Source organism: Homalodisca vitripennis, unplaced genomic scaffold (genome assembly GCF_021130785.1).
Source record: "Homalodisca vitripennis isolate AUS2020 unplaced genomic scaffold, UT_GWSS_2.1 ScUCBcl_8970;HRSCAF=17302, whole genome shotgun sequence".
In the NCBI taxonomy this organism is placed as follows: domain Eukaryota; kingdom Metazoa; phylum Arthropoda; class Insecta; order Hemiptera; family Cicadellidae; genus Homalodisca; species Homalodisca vitripennis.
This window is the reverse complement of record NW_025785082.1, coordinates 2,329-16,725: the sequence shown is the minus strand read 5'-3', so window position 1 is coordinate 16,725 and position 14,397 is coordinate 2,329. Positions and strand designations below refer to the sequence as shown.

Below are 14,397 nucleotides of genomic sequence, written 5' to 3'. Positions count from 1 at the left end.
GTGTGTGTGTGTGTGTGTGTGTGTGTGTGTGTGTGGTGTGTGTGTGTGTTGTGTGTGTGTGTGTGTGTGTGTGTGTGTGTGTGGTGTGTGTGTGTGTGTGTGTGGTGTGTGTGTGTGTGTGTGTGGTGTGTTGTGTGTGTGTGTGTGTGTGTGTGTGTGTGTGTGTGTGTGTGTGTGTGTGTGTGTGTGTGTGGTGTGTGTGTGTGTGTGTGTGTGTGGTGTGTGTGTGTGTGTGTGTGTGTGTGTGTGTGTGTGTGTGTGTGTGTGTGTGTGTGTGTGTGTGTGTGTGTGTGTGTGTGTGTGTGTGTGTGTGTGTGTGTGTGTGGTGTGTGTGTGTGTGTGTGTGTGTGTGTGTGTGGTGTGTGTGTGTGTGTGTGTGTGTGTGTGTGTGTGTGTGTGTGTGTGTGTGTGTGTGTGTGTGTGTGTGTGTGTGTGTGTGTGTGTGTGGTGTGTGTGTGTGTGTGTGTGTGTGTGTGTGTGTGTGTGTGTGTGTGTGTGTGTGTGTGGTGTGTGTGTGTGTGTGTGTGTGTGTGTGTGTGTGTGTGTGTGTGTGTGTGTGGTGTGTGTGTGTGTGTGTGTGTGATGTGTGTGTGTGTGTGTGTGTGGTGTGTGTGTGTGTGTGTGTGTGTGGTGTGTGTGTGTGTGTGTGTGTGTGTGTGTGTGTGTGTGTGTGTGTGTGTGTGTGTGTGTGTGTGGTGTGTGTGTGTGTGTGTGTGTGTGTGTGGTGTGTGTGTGTGTGTGTGTGTGTGAGTGTGTGTGTGTGTGTGTGATCATGTTACTTGATGAACGTATTATTGTATTAAACTATGCATTTATCCTATGTTAGCGTACTGTTCCAAGTGTATGAACCGTGCTATAGTTGTAGTATATAAAGCAGGATATTGTCTACATTTCAATGTCTACTTAATTTTTTAGGAAGAAGACGATTTACATGAGACTCTTCAAGATGTGAAAACTTCAAGGGTGAAACTCATTGAAATGAAAATTCCTAACTCAGTAGTTGGTGTTGTTATCGGGAGAGGAGGAAGCAACATCAAGGATATCCAGCAGAAAACAGAAACGAGAATTAATTTTAAAGAGGAAGGTATGTAATTTTTGGTAAAACAATTAATACAAATTTAATAGGGGGACAAACCTTAGTATTTTTTTTTTTTATTTATTTTTTTTTTTTACTTTAGGTTTTATTAAATTGAAAATAGTCATAATATATCATGTTAACAAACAAAAATAAAAAGTAATTCCACATTATGGTGCTTATTTTATTGGAAAATAAAATATTCTGGGCAAAGTATTAGTTTTGCTCAATAGGAGACCATCTCCAGCAAACTTCATACTAATTTCACTTCCCTGTCTATAAATTTGCATACACCCCATTTCAAAGAATACAAGTATCTTTTGGTCTTTTCATTTCTTTGATGTTTTTTGTGTTCTTTCACAGTTATTGCTTTGTCCAGTCACATAATCTTTACTGTCTTGTTGATGTTTTAATGAGGTAATAATTAAAGTAAGAAAAATATTATGGTTTGTAGGATATAAAGCTGGGTAGTGTCAATATTTCCATAAATTTAAATGTTTTACAAGTCTGTACAGCTATTTCATTCTCAAGATCCCATGTATTTTATTTCTTGTAATTATTTCTTAAAATTTGTAAAAACGGATGAATGTAAAAAATACTTTACAGTAATTTTCGTTTTTACACCAAACAATCTGAAACTTAAAACAAAAATTAATGATATAACTCTCATTTTGGAAAAGGTTTTATATTTTTAAGAATTTAAAAACAAGCATGCATAAGGGATTGGTCATGTGAGAAACATTCACCTGCCACTTTCTAGGTTTATTAATGTAAGGAAATTATAGGCAAGCTTGGAAATAAAAAACGTAATTTATTTGATTATTCTGTAGAAAAGATAGTTTCGTGTTTGTTATCAGAGTACTGCACATCATTCTCATGGTGTATTGATGAGCCTATTTAAAAAGTTAAAATATATTCAAGTTAACTGTTGAATTTTTGAAAAAAATATAATTTAAATTTGTTAAACTTGAACAATGGTTTGAAATTGAAGCACTTGAATCTGTTCTTAGTTATGAGTTGATTAATTGAATTGAGTTATGCCATGAAAAGTGGTATTTCAAAAACGTTTTATAGCTTTCAGTCTAGAATGCTATGATCAATGCAGAAATAGTTTAAAATTAAAGTTAAAGATAAAGGCTTAAAATTGGTTTTTCTTAAGCTGTAGTCTCTACAGTCACAACAGTGACCACTTACTAATACCTTCATTGGCGATTTGCCTCTTACTAAATCCAAAACTCGTTTACAGAAAGTAGTTTGTGTAATTCATGTAAGTAATGAATTTTTGATTTTTTTTTTTTCAAATTAGTAAAACCTAGTAATTGTCTACAAAATGATATTCTATAACTTGTACAGAACATGTGTTTAGAGCAGCATCCCATACAAAATTAATCAGTTGTTGGTTGGTCATCTATCTCAATCTCCCATCTAAACCACGCACCCAGCACTGTTGCCAGTTTTACATGTAAGGGAAAATACTGATCTGTCTTTCCCAGACAATATGTTGCAGCCAAGTCATAGCTGGAACATATATCATCAGACTATTTTTTGTGCGAGTAACACTAACATTGGTTTATTGTTTTTCTCTCTCCTAGATGACAATGAAGAGTACCGAACATGCTATATCAGAGGCACGGCAGAATCTGCTCAGATGGCTGAAAAGCATGTTACATGAAATAATTACAACGCAACCCCTCATTATAGTGTATGAAACTTGGGTTCCAGAGGTGAGTAAAATATGTGACATACCACTCAATGCCAGAGGACTGTGTAATAATTAAGACTAGAAAAACCATTTCTACTTTCCACTCATGGTGATATTAATTTGCTACGTGCTTTGTTTAAGTTACCTATTTATACAATTTATTAACTGACAGTACAGTAGTTTTTATATTGGATATATGAAGCCATAATAAAACCAATGGTCACATATACTGCTCTAGTGTGGTGTCCGATAGTAGAACTAAAAACAGCTGCCAAGAGGCTTTTACGGTTAGCTTGTGTTAGTAACCACCAGGCCAAGAGCTCCTGTCAACTTTGGCTTTTGAAGCGGTTCTGGGATATACACCTCTGGGACAGGAGGTGAAGAAGACAGCTGGATTAAGTGCAATAAAGCTTCTGAGTAAAAAGGGGGTTAATCCTACTTTCTCCGAAGGATACATGGTAATAATGCAAGAATTCTCTGAGGCTGAAATTATAACCTACATATCAGAGATTATAGTTAATAAATACTCCTTTGACCAAATCATATCTTGTCCCTAATGAAGATATAAATGGAGTAATAATGAGGCCTACCCTACTAAAGGCATCCTGAAGTATTACACAGTTGGATCACACCTAGACTCAAGGGCAGGGTTTTTTGTATGTATGGGCCAGGAGCAAATTTTGCAGTACCACTGGGAAAACAGCCACAGTCTTCCAAATGGAAAGTCATGGCAATAGAATAATGTGCCTGAAGGCTCATACAAATGATGCCATAAGGAGTAGAATACTTAATACTTTCAGATGGTTAGGCAGCATTAAAGGCACTTGACGTCCTGCTCTTTTAATTCAAAAACAGTATGAAAAAGTAAGATGTACTAGGGGAACTGACAAAGAGGAGCAAAGTACTCGGTTGGGTGCCAGGCCACGAAGAGGGCATTGATATGATAAAGCATATACCCTCGTTAAAATATATTTACAGAAACCCTTCTGGTAGGGCCAGAGCCAGTCTGTGGAGTAGTTTTCTCCCATAGCATAGCTCTTTTAAAAGATTGGGAAAAGAGGATTAGATCCCTCTGATTAGATACACCTGGAGAAAGGCCTCTGGACTTAAACAATCTAAAATGTTTATCTCCTCTTATGCAAAAGTAGTCAGCTCTCCTTGAATGAAGGAGGATATACGACGGGTATTAGAGATGTTGACAGGACATGGCCCTCTTAGGAAACATCTGATGAAGGTGGGTCAAAGCCAGACTGATGAATGCAGACTTTGCTGAGAAGCAGAAGAATCAGCACAACATATGTAGCTAAACTGTCCTATCATGTGTAAAATTAGGAAACAATTCCTAGGGGCGTATCTTCTCAGCCGTAAGGATATCGGAGAATAGGAGCTCTCAGATTTTGAGGGCCTAAACTTTAAGTAAGGGAGAGGCAAAGGTCATTTGATGCCTATGTGTGGAGGCTTATCTCTTTTCCTCTAGGCAAAAAGAAACAGTAGAGAAACTTACCTATTGCTTATATTAAGGGGATTTACATTTTACATTGTTAGCAACATGCACTGAGAAAATAGAATAGATTATCTAAATTCGTGTTCCATGCAAGACCCATCCTTCCCAGGTAAGCTGGCCATTAAACGATTCATAACTATACTTAATGTACAAGTCAAATATAAATTTTAAACAGAATCCAACTGTTAAAATGTAGTAACATACAAATACAATACCTTTACAATTGAATAACATAAAATTTGAAACAATTCATGAAAATAAATCCTAGTAAACATAGAAACATCAATCAAATAAAAAGTTAACAAAATAGAACTATTTAAATTTTAACCAGTAGCTGGTAAGCTCAGCAAAATTACGCACTGATTCATAAGCAAGAAGCCACTACCATTGTAGGTGGACGCTGGACACGTTATATAATTATCCCAGGACTATCTGATGGCATCGATCTGAATTACCAAGGCGCTTTAAGCACCCTCTTGTTTGCCAGCTCACTGACCTCATATCCATCAACCATTACTTCAAATCAATCCCTGATAGCAGAGATCCGTAGTCAACTGCTTATACCCCATTATTAGCAGCTCCAAAGGCCCTGTAATAATTCTCTTATAGAATGGCCATATCCCTTTCGCACTCATTCACCAACATAAGGCTCATCCGAAATGAATCCTCCACCCCAGGGACGATCCTACTTGAGGAACTCACTGCACCCCTGTTCTTCAGACAGAATGGACTTAAAAGTTCAATACAGCATAGTAGCCACCCCTAAACCCATCACTGTTATGCATACAAATTTAAAGTATGAGATCCATTCTGGGGGCTCTGTGCCCAGACGACCTCAAAAATCAAACCACCAATCAACAAATCGAGTAAATTTTCTGCCTTCATAAAATTATTGGAAACTCTAATTTAGCAAACCACATCACTCAACTTTCCTCAGATCGTAGTTAGTAGTGAGTGTATCTAAATTACATCTAAGTGGTAAGCGGGGTCGTAAAGAAGAGCCTTCCTGCATCCTGAGGTTATAAGCAGGTCTGACACTGTAGCACCAGCCATATGCACTTGAAAAACTCTTGCAGCAGCTGGCTATACTACTGAGGGAATGTCTACCAACCACCATTTTTTAACTATTTTTTAACTTGACCTCCTTATTAATCTAAATGAGGGAACTCTTAGCCACCTTATCACCCCTCAGGAGAAAATTAAGCCTGATGAGAATAAATATCCTCTGGGCGAAGTTCTGCCACGGCACTAAGAGACATCTGTCAAGCTTACAGATGTCAATAATCATTTATGCAGAGTCCTGCTCAGGTGTCTTGTTAATCTTGAACTCCATAAGCACACCAAGATTTACAGTACTTCTCACCCTCTCTCAGGCACAACCACTGATTTTATACTCAGTTGACAGGATTCTTTGTCTGACCGTGTGCAGTCAAAAGTTAAGTTTAGGACACTTCCTTGCGTTAAACTTCAATCTAGCCGAGGCTGACATGTCATTGCCAATAGCTGTTTCATATTCACCTCATCGGATGCAATTAAAGAATTGTCATCACAATACACTGTAATAGGCACATCCAAATCACAGAGTCTGTAACCACACCAAGGAGCCAAACTGGGTGCCACCCTTATTACTGGTTCCATGGCAAGGTTAAAAACAATAGGACTGATTGTTCTTCATCCCAGAAGCCAATGGAAAACGATCAGTAAGGTCATTAAACGTACGCACCCTTGTTGGCTCCAACACAACTTGACCTCTCAGTTATTTGTGGCCCCACCCCGACCATAACCAAGAGCAGGTCCCATGCTGTCATCCAGAGCAATTTGGTGCTTCTTCTTAGAAATGAGTGTCTTAGTCCACCCCTTAACAGCTTTCTCAGTGGCATCAAATGCCACCACATCTGCATTGCTGTATAGCCAAAGAACCAGAGCCCAGATTAGGGCTCTCAAAAGGAGTATACAGACTTGGGAGAAGATTATCCCCATCAAGACACTCAGCTCTGCGTAACATCTCACCTTTAGTGTCGTGCTTAGAACTCAGCTGAATCTCCCTGTCACTTCCCCTCCCATGAATCAACCGCCCCTGCCGCTGCAGACGAACTACTCCCAACAGAATGGAATCTCGCACAACTTTATCACCAGCAGTTCTTGTCACACTCCATTGTTTCCCAATAACTTTAATTTCCAGGCCATGTATGCAGCTCCTTGTCGAGCCCTCTGGGCTTTGTGGGTCATAGGAATGGAAGTAACAGGATCAAGAGAACTCTACAATGTTGGAAACATCTGGATTGTTCCAATGCTAGGTCCACCACTCCAAAATTCTGCTATGAGCTCACCAATATCTTCCACTAACTTCACCAGACCATTGATCTGGTGGTGCACAGGAACAAATGCTGCAGTCGGAAGATCACCATCCAACCCTCCAACCTCACCTCAGGTAGCAGCACAATGACAGGAGGAATTGGCACAAGGTCCATAGTGGCCTCTTCATGAGGCTGACTAAGAGCACTACTTCTCAAACAAGGGAAGCAGGTCCAATAAGAGTCGACTCGACAAAATAAGCTTGCCGGATATCAGCAACCATACTCCGCTCCAACACAAGGACCACCAGTCAGGCTCATGGGCGAAGGCATGAGCAGCAAATGAGAGCTGCTCTCACTCAATAAAGTCCTGGACATGAATGTCAATGAGATGCTTATTGTCCTTAGCAGTTGGGAGCTGGGTCCCACACAGTCAACATTCAAACCTATAACTGCTCCCATGTGCATTCCTATAGTGCTTGGTCAGGTCATACAACAGTTAATATTCTGCCTCCCTCCCTGTACCTCGTACCAGGTACAACATAGCAATCATCACAGCAAAACGTTGTGGGAATGGAAAGGAAATAATAAATTCTGTTATCAACATCTAGTCTTTAAGAAAAATAAGTAACAATATATACAAATAATGAATATTGATTAAAAAATAAAATGTATTATACCATAAACAAATCAAAGCTCATGGGGCATTCATATTGTTTGATAATTATCCACAAGATTGCAGCGCCAACTAGCAGTTTTCTGATAGTGTAAACAACTGTCACCATAAAAAACTAGTATTGAACAATATATCTTGAGTGTTGTGGTAAAATGTTGATTAAGAAACATATAGTTTTCAAAAGTAGCCTATGTCAACTACATGCTGTAAATCAATTATTAACTTTTAATGTTATTAAAAAGCCATATTATCTATTGTAATTTTAAAATGTGTTGTTTCAGAAAGCAGTAGGACGTATTATTGGAAGAAATGGAGAAAATATTAGATCAATTTCAAGAGCTTCAAATACTAAAAATCAACGTGGATAGTGTATCTTCTAATAAAAGAGGTAAATATAATCACTACAATAGGGCTACGAAAGAGTGCAGTGGGCACAACAACATGCCACCTGGCACAGCACATTGCTGCAGACACAGACAGTTGTATAATGTACTGTACAAATCTCAAATTAACATAGTTAATTACTTAACTGTTCCAAGGTCACGTATCAAATAAGCTCCTCCCACAACTGCACTCTCTTATGGTCCGTACTGTATGTATCTTTACATTTCACTATTTAATTCTATAATGATCCTATTTTTTTACAAGATGTTTCAATAAATCCATGCAAAGTAAAAGGCATGAGACCACTGGTGCTTATCAAAGTTATTTTAGATTTTTTTTTTATTCTCTTAAAGAAAGCTTCAGTTCTAAACTATTGTATTCTCAATATGTAAACATATTTTTTACTTAACACTAATTTTTGTGACATCCCAGGATTTCAACTTATAATATGTCATGTAGGGGGTTACGGCTTTATCGACTGTGTGAATGTTGAATTTAGTTCCACGTCATCTTCCTCTTATTGCAGTGTCTGTAATTTGAACGTCTTAAAGTTGAGTCCTGAAATCTGTAGTGATGTTCATCTGAAGAGGTCCAAAAACGTCGGGTTGACAAAAATGCTCAAAATGAACTCTTAATATCGTTTCGATCATCAAAGACACCTAGACCTACAAAATATAGTGTAATGTAGGTGAAGAGTTGTTCTCATTGTCTCATCAGGTACATAACTGAGTGCACTACGATGTTTTAGACACGATCCAAGAGAAAGGTGGAGCGGCTGAGTTTTCTACACATAACGTAGCTATGGTGGAAAGGGTTAATTCAATGTGAATGTTGATTTTACTCTAGTTCACCTTCCTCTTAGTGGAACGTCTAGAATTTCAGAATGTCACAGACTTGATTCCTAGAATCAGGAGTCATGTTTGACTAAATATATCCTAAAAAAGTCACAGCACATTGACATATCACTGGCGGCCTTCTATAAAGCCAGTCACAATAAAAATTTTTTTTATGTAATCTATTAAAACATTTTTTTTTAATTTTAAATTACTTAAAAACTACATATATATATATGTTTTTGTTGATAGTATATATCTATATGAGTAATTTGGTGCAACTTTTAGGTCATTCTCTAATTTTTTATGAAAAGTTATAAATTTTAATCTAAGAGACTGCAAAATCGCAAATTTTAGCCTGGCACTTTTGACTAGTCACAAAGCGGATATGATATGTGAAAAAAATTTGCAACATCTCATATTTGGTCCTGGCCCTGAAAGGGTTAAAAGAGTTATAAGCAAATGGCTTAAAGAAAAGGCATTTTACCCTGTGAATGAATATTTGGCCTGTGATATTAGTTCCTTAAGTTTTTAATTTTATCTAGTCAAATTTTAACTGTTGTTTTATACTTTTATATTTTAAGTTTTAACCACCTGATTTACATATTTTAATGATTTATATTGTTACATTTTTCATTCAGTTTTAAGGGGAGTCGGAATGCAAAAAAAAATTATACAACTTTTTTTTTATTTTTTTATTTGATTTGTTTAGTTTATTCCCTTTAAAAAAATATAACTCTCACACTTGTATCTTATTCCTAAGTTTCAAAATTAAATAAAAACTAGAGGTATGTAAGCTGCTGTTTTTGGTCGGAACTCCGTTGCTCAAAATGTACGGTACACTAAATATTCTCGGGGACGGTGACAGTAAGGGATGTCAAATAGTGAATGAGGCTAAGCCATGTGGGGAAGATGTCACAATAGAAAAAGTTTGAATGTATAAGGCCATATACAGAAGAGGATGGGATCAAGGCTGCCGAGAGTTGAAGAGAAAGACAAAAAGGGAAAAAATTAGGTGACGGTAAGGTGCTTAGGGGAAAGAAAAGACTAACAGAACGCCCCAAATAGACATATTACAAACATATTATGCCCTTGCAAAAAGAAGAGGTGTAAAGAATGTAGAAGAAATGAAGAAAAATATTTGGGCGACCTACTTTCATAAACTCTCCACTAATGAAAAATCCTCAACACGGTTTGTGTCCGAAAGGCGCAGACTCGTGGTGTGGTTATGAGAAGGCTAAGGCTCAAGGTACAGTTTATGACCACAAAGATAGCCTACCTTCAAGAGATAATGTTAGAAATAAAATACATCTACAGGGCACTAAACAAATTCTGAGTTGTTAAAAAAATGTTTACACGGACATACGCAGAATCCAAACGAGAGCTTCAACAATGTGTTATGGGCCAAAATTCCAAAACGGTCTTCGTAAGGCTGGATACGTTGAAACTTGGTGTATATGATGCTGTCATTTCATTCAATGATGGAAATAGTGGCAAACTTGAAGTTTTCCAGAAGCTTGGACTAAGTTTATGTGAATAGGTCAGTGAGTGCTTTTGCGCGGAATTGATGAATTGCGACAGAGGAAAAGTGAGAAAGCTGCGGAAGGAATAACGAAAGAAGCCAGACAAGAAAGAAGAAAAAGAAGAATGGTTCAAAATGAAAAGGATGATGAAGCAGATGGACCCCAGTATGGCCCAGGACTTTTCTAAGGTAGGCCTTAGAGCCTCATTTTGTCTTGTTTTTCACAATAAATGCGAATTTCCGGAAAGTTAGCCTTTTTCTCATAAAGGTACATTTTTCTCAGGAAAGTATTTCAAAGATACAGTACTGAAATTTTTCCCACATAATCTATAGGCTATTGCCAACAATCAGACCCAATTTCATGCAATTTGCAATCTTAGTTTTGCTGCTATAAAAATTTTACCAAACGCTTACGTGATTTTTTAAATTGATTTGGAAAAAAAAATTTTTTACTAGGAAAAACTTTTTGAAAATTATATCCAAGTTGGGTCTGATTACACAAAATAAGGTAATAAACAAATGTTGAAAAAAATTATGACTGTAGCCTAAGTACTTTCTGAGAAAAATGTACCTTTGTTAACATGGGAATATGGGCGTTCCGACTCCCTTTTGTATTATGTTCTTTGTGTTTCTTGTTCAATTTGTGTTTTAGATTTTTTATCATAAAATGCTTTCATTATTTCTTAAATAAATTTTCCTACAACCACTCTCTATTTATACCAGATGGTAGTTTTGTAAGTTCTTATGTCTTATACAATGTTTCTGTTAGTTTTAAAATAAGTCTCTAGTTTCATAAATTATTATTTGTTTAAGTATTACTGCCCAATAGTTTGACGAAGTCTATTGTAACTTGTTATGTTGCTTAATGACTAATAAAGACATCTTGAATCTTGACATTATTATATTTGGCAAGGTTTATTAATTTTTTTTAAATGATCCTCCCATTGTATAATGATGCGTGTGGTAAAAAATAAAAGTATCTAGATATTGTTAAGTTGTATTGGTAATATTTTGTTCAGTTTTGTAGTATACAGAAACAATAGTATTCTACATGTTTCAGAGCATCCAAGTTTGTTTGTTTGCCTTAAATGTGTTCAAAGCGTCCATATTTTTTGCCTTATTCAACATTGTCATCCAGATTTGTCAATATGTAAAAATAGCATTATTCAGGTTTGTAACTGACTAAATAGTTCACTATCCCTATACCCCACATATACCTCATGTTCCTTTATCCAATATATAAAATATGGTATTGAAAAATAAATAAAACTTCCCACTAATTGAAATCACACTTTCAGGAGAAGCAAATGAGGTAAGAGTTGTGATCAAGGGCACCTCTGAGATGATTGCTGTTGCTCGCTCTCTGATACAAGAAAAAGTGGATGAAGATGCAGAAGTGAGGAGAAAGATGGAACTCTGTCAGTCCAGTAGATCTCCCAGGAACAAGCCTAAGTCAAGTGTGAATTCTTCACTAACAAACAGTGTATGTCGCATATTATTCATTTTACTTTATAGTAGACTTACAAAAAATTTGTATTATTTGATTGTGAAATCATTGCCTGTTTAACCAAAGTCTCGCATATCGCACCACTGTTGTTCCATTAAGCGACCAGTGATCCATCATTGTGGTCACTTTTTAAGTTTTACAGTCCAATTACAATTATGCTACACTTATAAAATATATAATTATTCTCAGTTAGTTATTTTTTGGAGCTACTAATATCAACTGTAAGACACAAGTAGTGACACAATTTTTTAGAATCGGGCAGGCTTTATTCTTACTTAGAAATAACACAAGAATCGGTATCAGATTTAGAATCAAGAACCAATTTTGGGACTGGAATTGAATCTTTTAGGTATCAATAAATTTGTAAAGAAAACCATTACTATAGTGAAATATAATTCTCTATTGTAACTCATTACATGTAATCACTTGAGTATTCTATTCAGGTGGTCTTTAGTTTCCCATTAGTTGTCTCATCTTTAACAGTTTGTTTGAATTATTATCTCTTTGTCGTCTAAATTTAAAAAAGATTTGTTATCAGTAGTATAACTTTTTAGTCTTCCAACAATTCATATGAATTATTTTAATAATGTCTTAACGTTTGGTGGTTTATCAAATTTCAAAATGTTGTGTTTAAATCAGTATGCAAAAATCAAATTCTATGTTTTGCTTGAAAATCACTAGTTCAGATTTGATCGGTCACTAAAGGAAATAAAATAATAAAATTGTGATAAAAAAGCAGTTTATCAGTGAGAAAAACATGTTCATTAGTTTTTATAGAAACAAAGTAAGATGTCCTATAGAATAAGCACACCTCCACTCCATCTCAGATAACTTTTTAAGGGATTGTCAACACGTATGGCATTTTAAATTTATTATAACATATGTTTTTTTTACTGTTCAAACCCATTTGCAAATTGTTTTTGACCTCCCTGGAACTCAAACCTTGTGACCTTTCATTGCATTTCAATGAAGGACACATTCAAGAGAATAGTGCACTAGAACCATTAAATGACTGTTAATGTTTATTGCTTATTAACTTAATATTTCATATATGAGAGTCAACAGCATGTCTCTTGGTGGTTTGAACATACACTGAGTTTGTTTCCACATGATTCCAAAAAATGTTCTTCGAACAAAAATAAGTAATAGTAAATATGTCCAAAGAACATGATTGACATTACTAACAAAAATGATTCATTCCTGTGGAGAACTGTGACATTGTGAGACACTTTCTTTCTTTTAATCCTGTCAACTGAGTAGAAACCAAAAATCCGAACACTAAACAAAGCCCACTGTCAGAAACAACCTGCGGCTTTTAACAATGATAAAGAAACCATTTCAGATTGCTGGGTGCTTTTTACCAATACTACTGCCAAATTTTCCATAATGAACTCCTCTTTAAATCTTTAAATATAAGATACAATTCCGGGTATCTCTCAACTGTGTTTTTGTTTAGTACACTAGTTAAATTTAATTTAAAAATGAAATATGTTTGATGAATGTGGATTTTACATTCAGCAAGTTTGTCCCTCTTAGTTGAAAGTTTGTGTTCAAAGTAACAGCGTCTCAGATAATGATAATTTGTACGGTATTTTTAGCACAGATAAAATATATTTGGCAAGGAAGAACATGAGTTTAGTATCATTTATATTTCAGTTGCTAATTGAAAATTTAATTTTAATTAGTAATTATAATAAGGAATCATTACATATTGTTATGACCAAAGAAAATTGCACATAAAAAAATAACTGTGATCAGAAATCAGATAATTTACTGTCTTTAAACATGAATCTTGCAATTGACATTCATTTTTAATAATAAGGAATCACTTAGACAATTTTCTTCAAATTAACTGTAAAGTTACTCTAAAATAAAATATAAAAGCTTTATAACAATTAAAACTTAACAAAAATAAAAACCATGTTTTAAGATACATACTAATTTTAATAAATAAGTTATTACTAGAAACCATAACAAATAAATAAACCATTATTATACTAATTTAATATCTTAAGGTAATAGTATCACTGGCCAAAAAAGCTTTTATGGAGTAAAAGGCTTAATGATACATGCCTTGCTTCTTATGGTAGTTTATTGAACATTTTAACTTCTTGATCAGAAATATTGTATACATTTCTGGAAACAAAAAATTAAATTTTGAATAAAATCATAGTTTTGCTCATATACACACAGTATATTGTTTAAGAGGCATTTTCTTATTTTATCGTAATATAAAGCTAAAGTAGATCAATCGTTTAACCTATTTATTTTCTTCTTGAGTAATTATTTTTATGATTGTATTTTTTAGCCTGAAAAAGAAAAGAAAACACAAATGTCAGAGTCTCTAGTTCCTACGGGAAGTAACAAAATGATGAACATATTTGTCTCTGCAGTCGAGTCGCCATTTTGTTTTTTGGGTTCAGGTAAGTTACAAATTTTTAAGACAGTAAGTAACGTCAACCTTAAAATTGTGATAAACCTACACTAAGTTTCTGTAGTGTCTTAAATTATTTATAGGAATCAGAATCATGTCTTGTATTTCAGTAATAACACAATTTTTTATGAAATAAGTCACATGCTTATATAATAAAACTTAAATAAGGTCGCTTACTATAATAATTTATATATTAGTAAAATCTAACAGGAATTCTTGTACAGTATATGAACATTCTCCAGTAAAATTATTTTAATTTTTTGTTAGAATTTTTTTTAGCTGGAAAGGTTTTCAGGTGGCAAGGCCAGCGCGTTATAGAGTCACAGACTTGAATAGTGCATGCCCTTTTCAACAGGTGTCAATCTGTGAATTGGGTAGACCATGTTACCGTTGTGGCGGGTATTGTGTTAGTTAAAGGTATTTTCTACAAAAACATGGGGGTTCTTGCGAAAAATCCTTTTTTTGA

General features: G+C 35.2%; 1 protein-coding gene across 1 annotated transcript; it reads left to right on the top strand.

Annotated features, from left to right (window-relative positions):
* Positions 1–919: 919 nt before the first annotated feature.
* LOC124374543 lies at positions 920–13,920 on the top strand (the record flags this gene model as incomplete). The annotated part of the gene is made up of 5 exons (XM_046832743.1): positions 920–1,084; positions 2,668–2,799; positions 7,533–7,639; positions 11,289–11,473; positions 13,806–13,920. Coding segments are annotated over exons 3-5 (379 nt in total), but the record flags the coding sequence as incomplete, so codon positions are not given.
* Between the last annotated feature and the right edge of the window lie 477 nt (positions 13,921–14,397).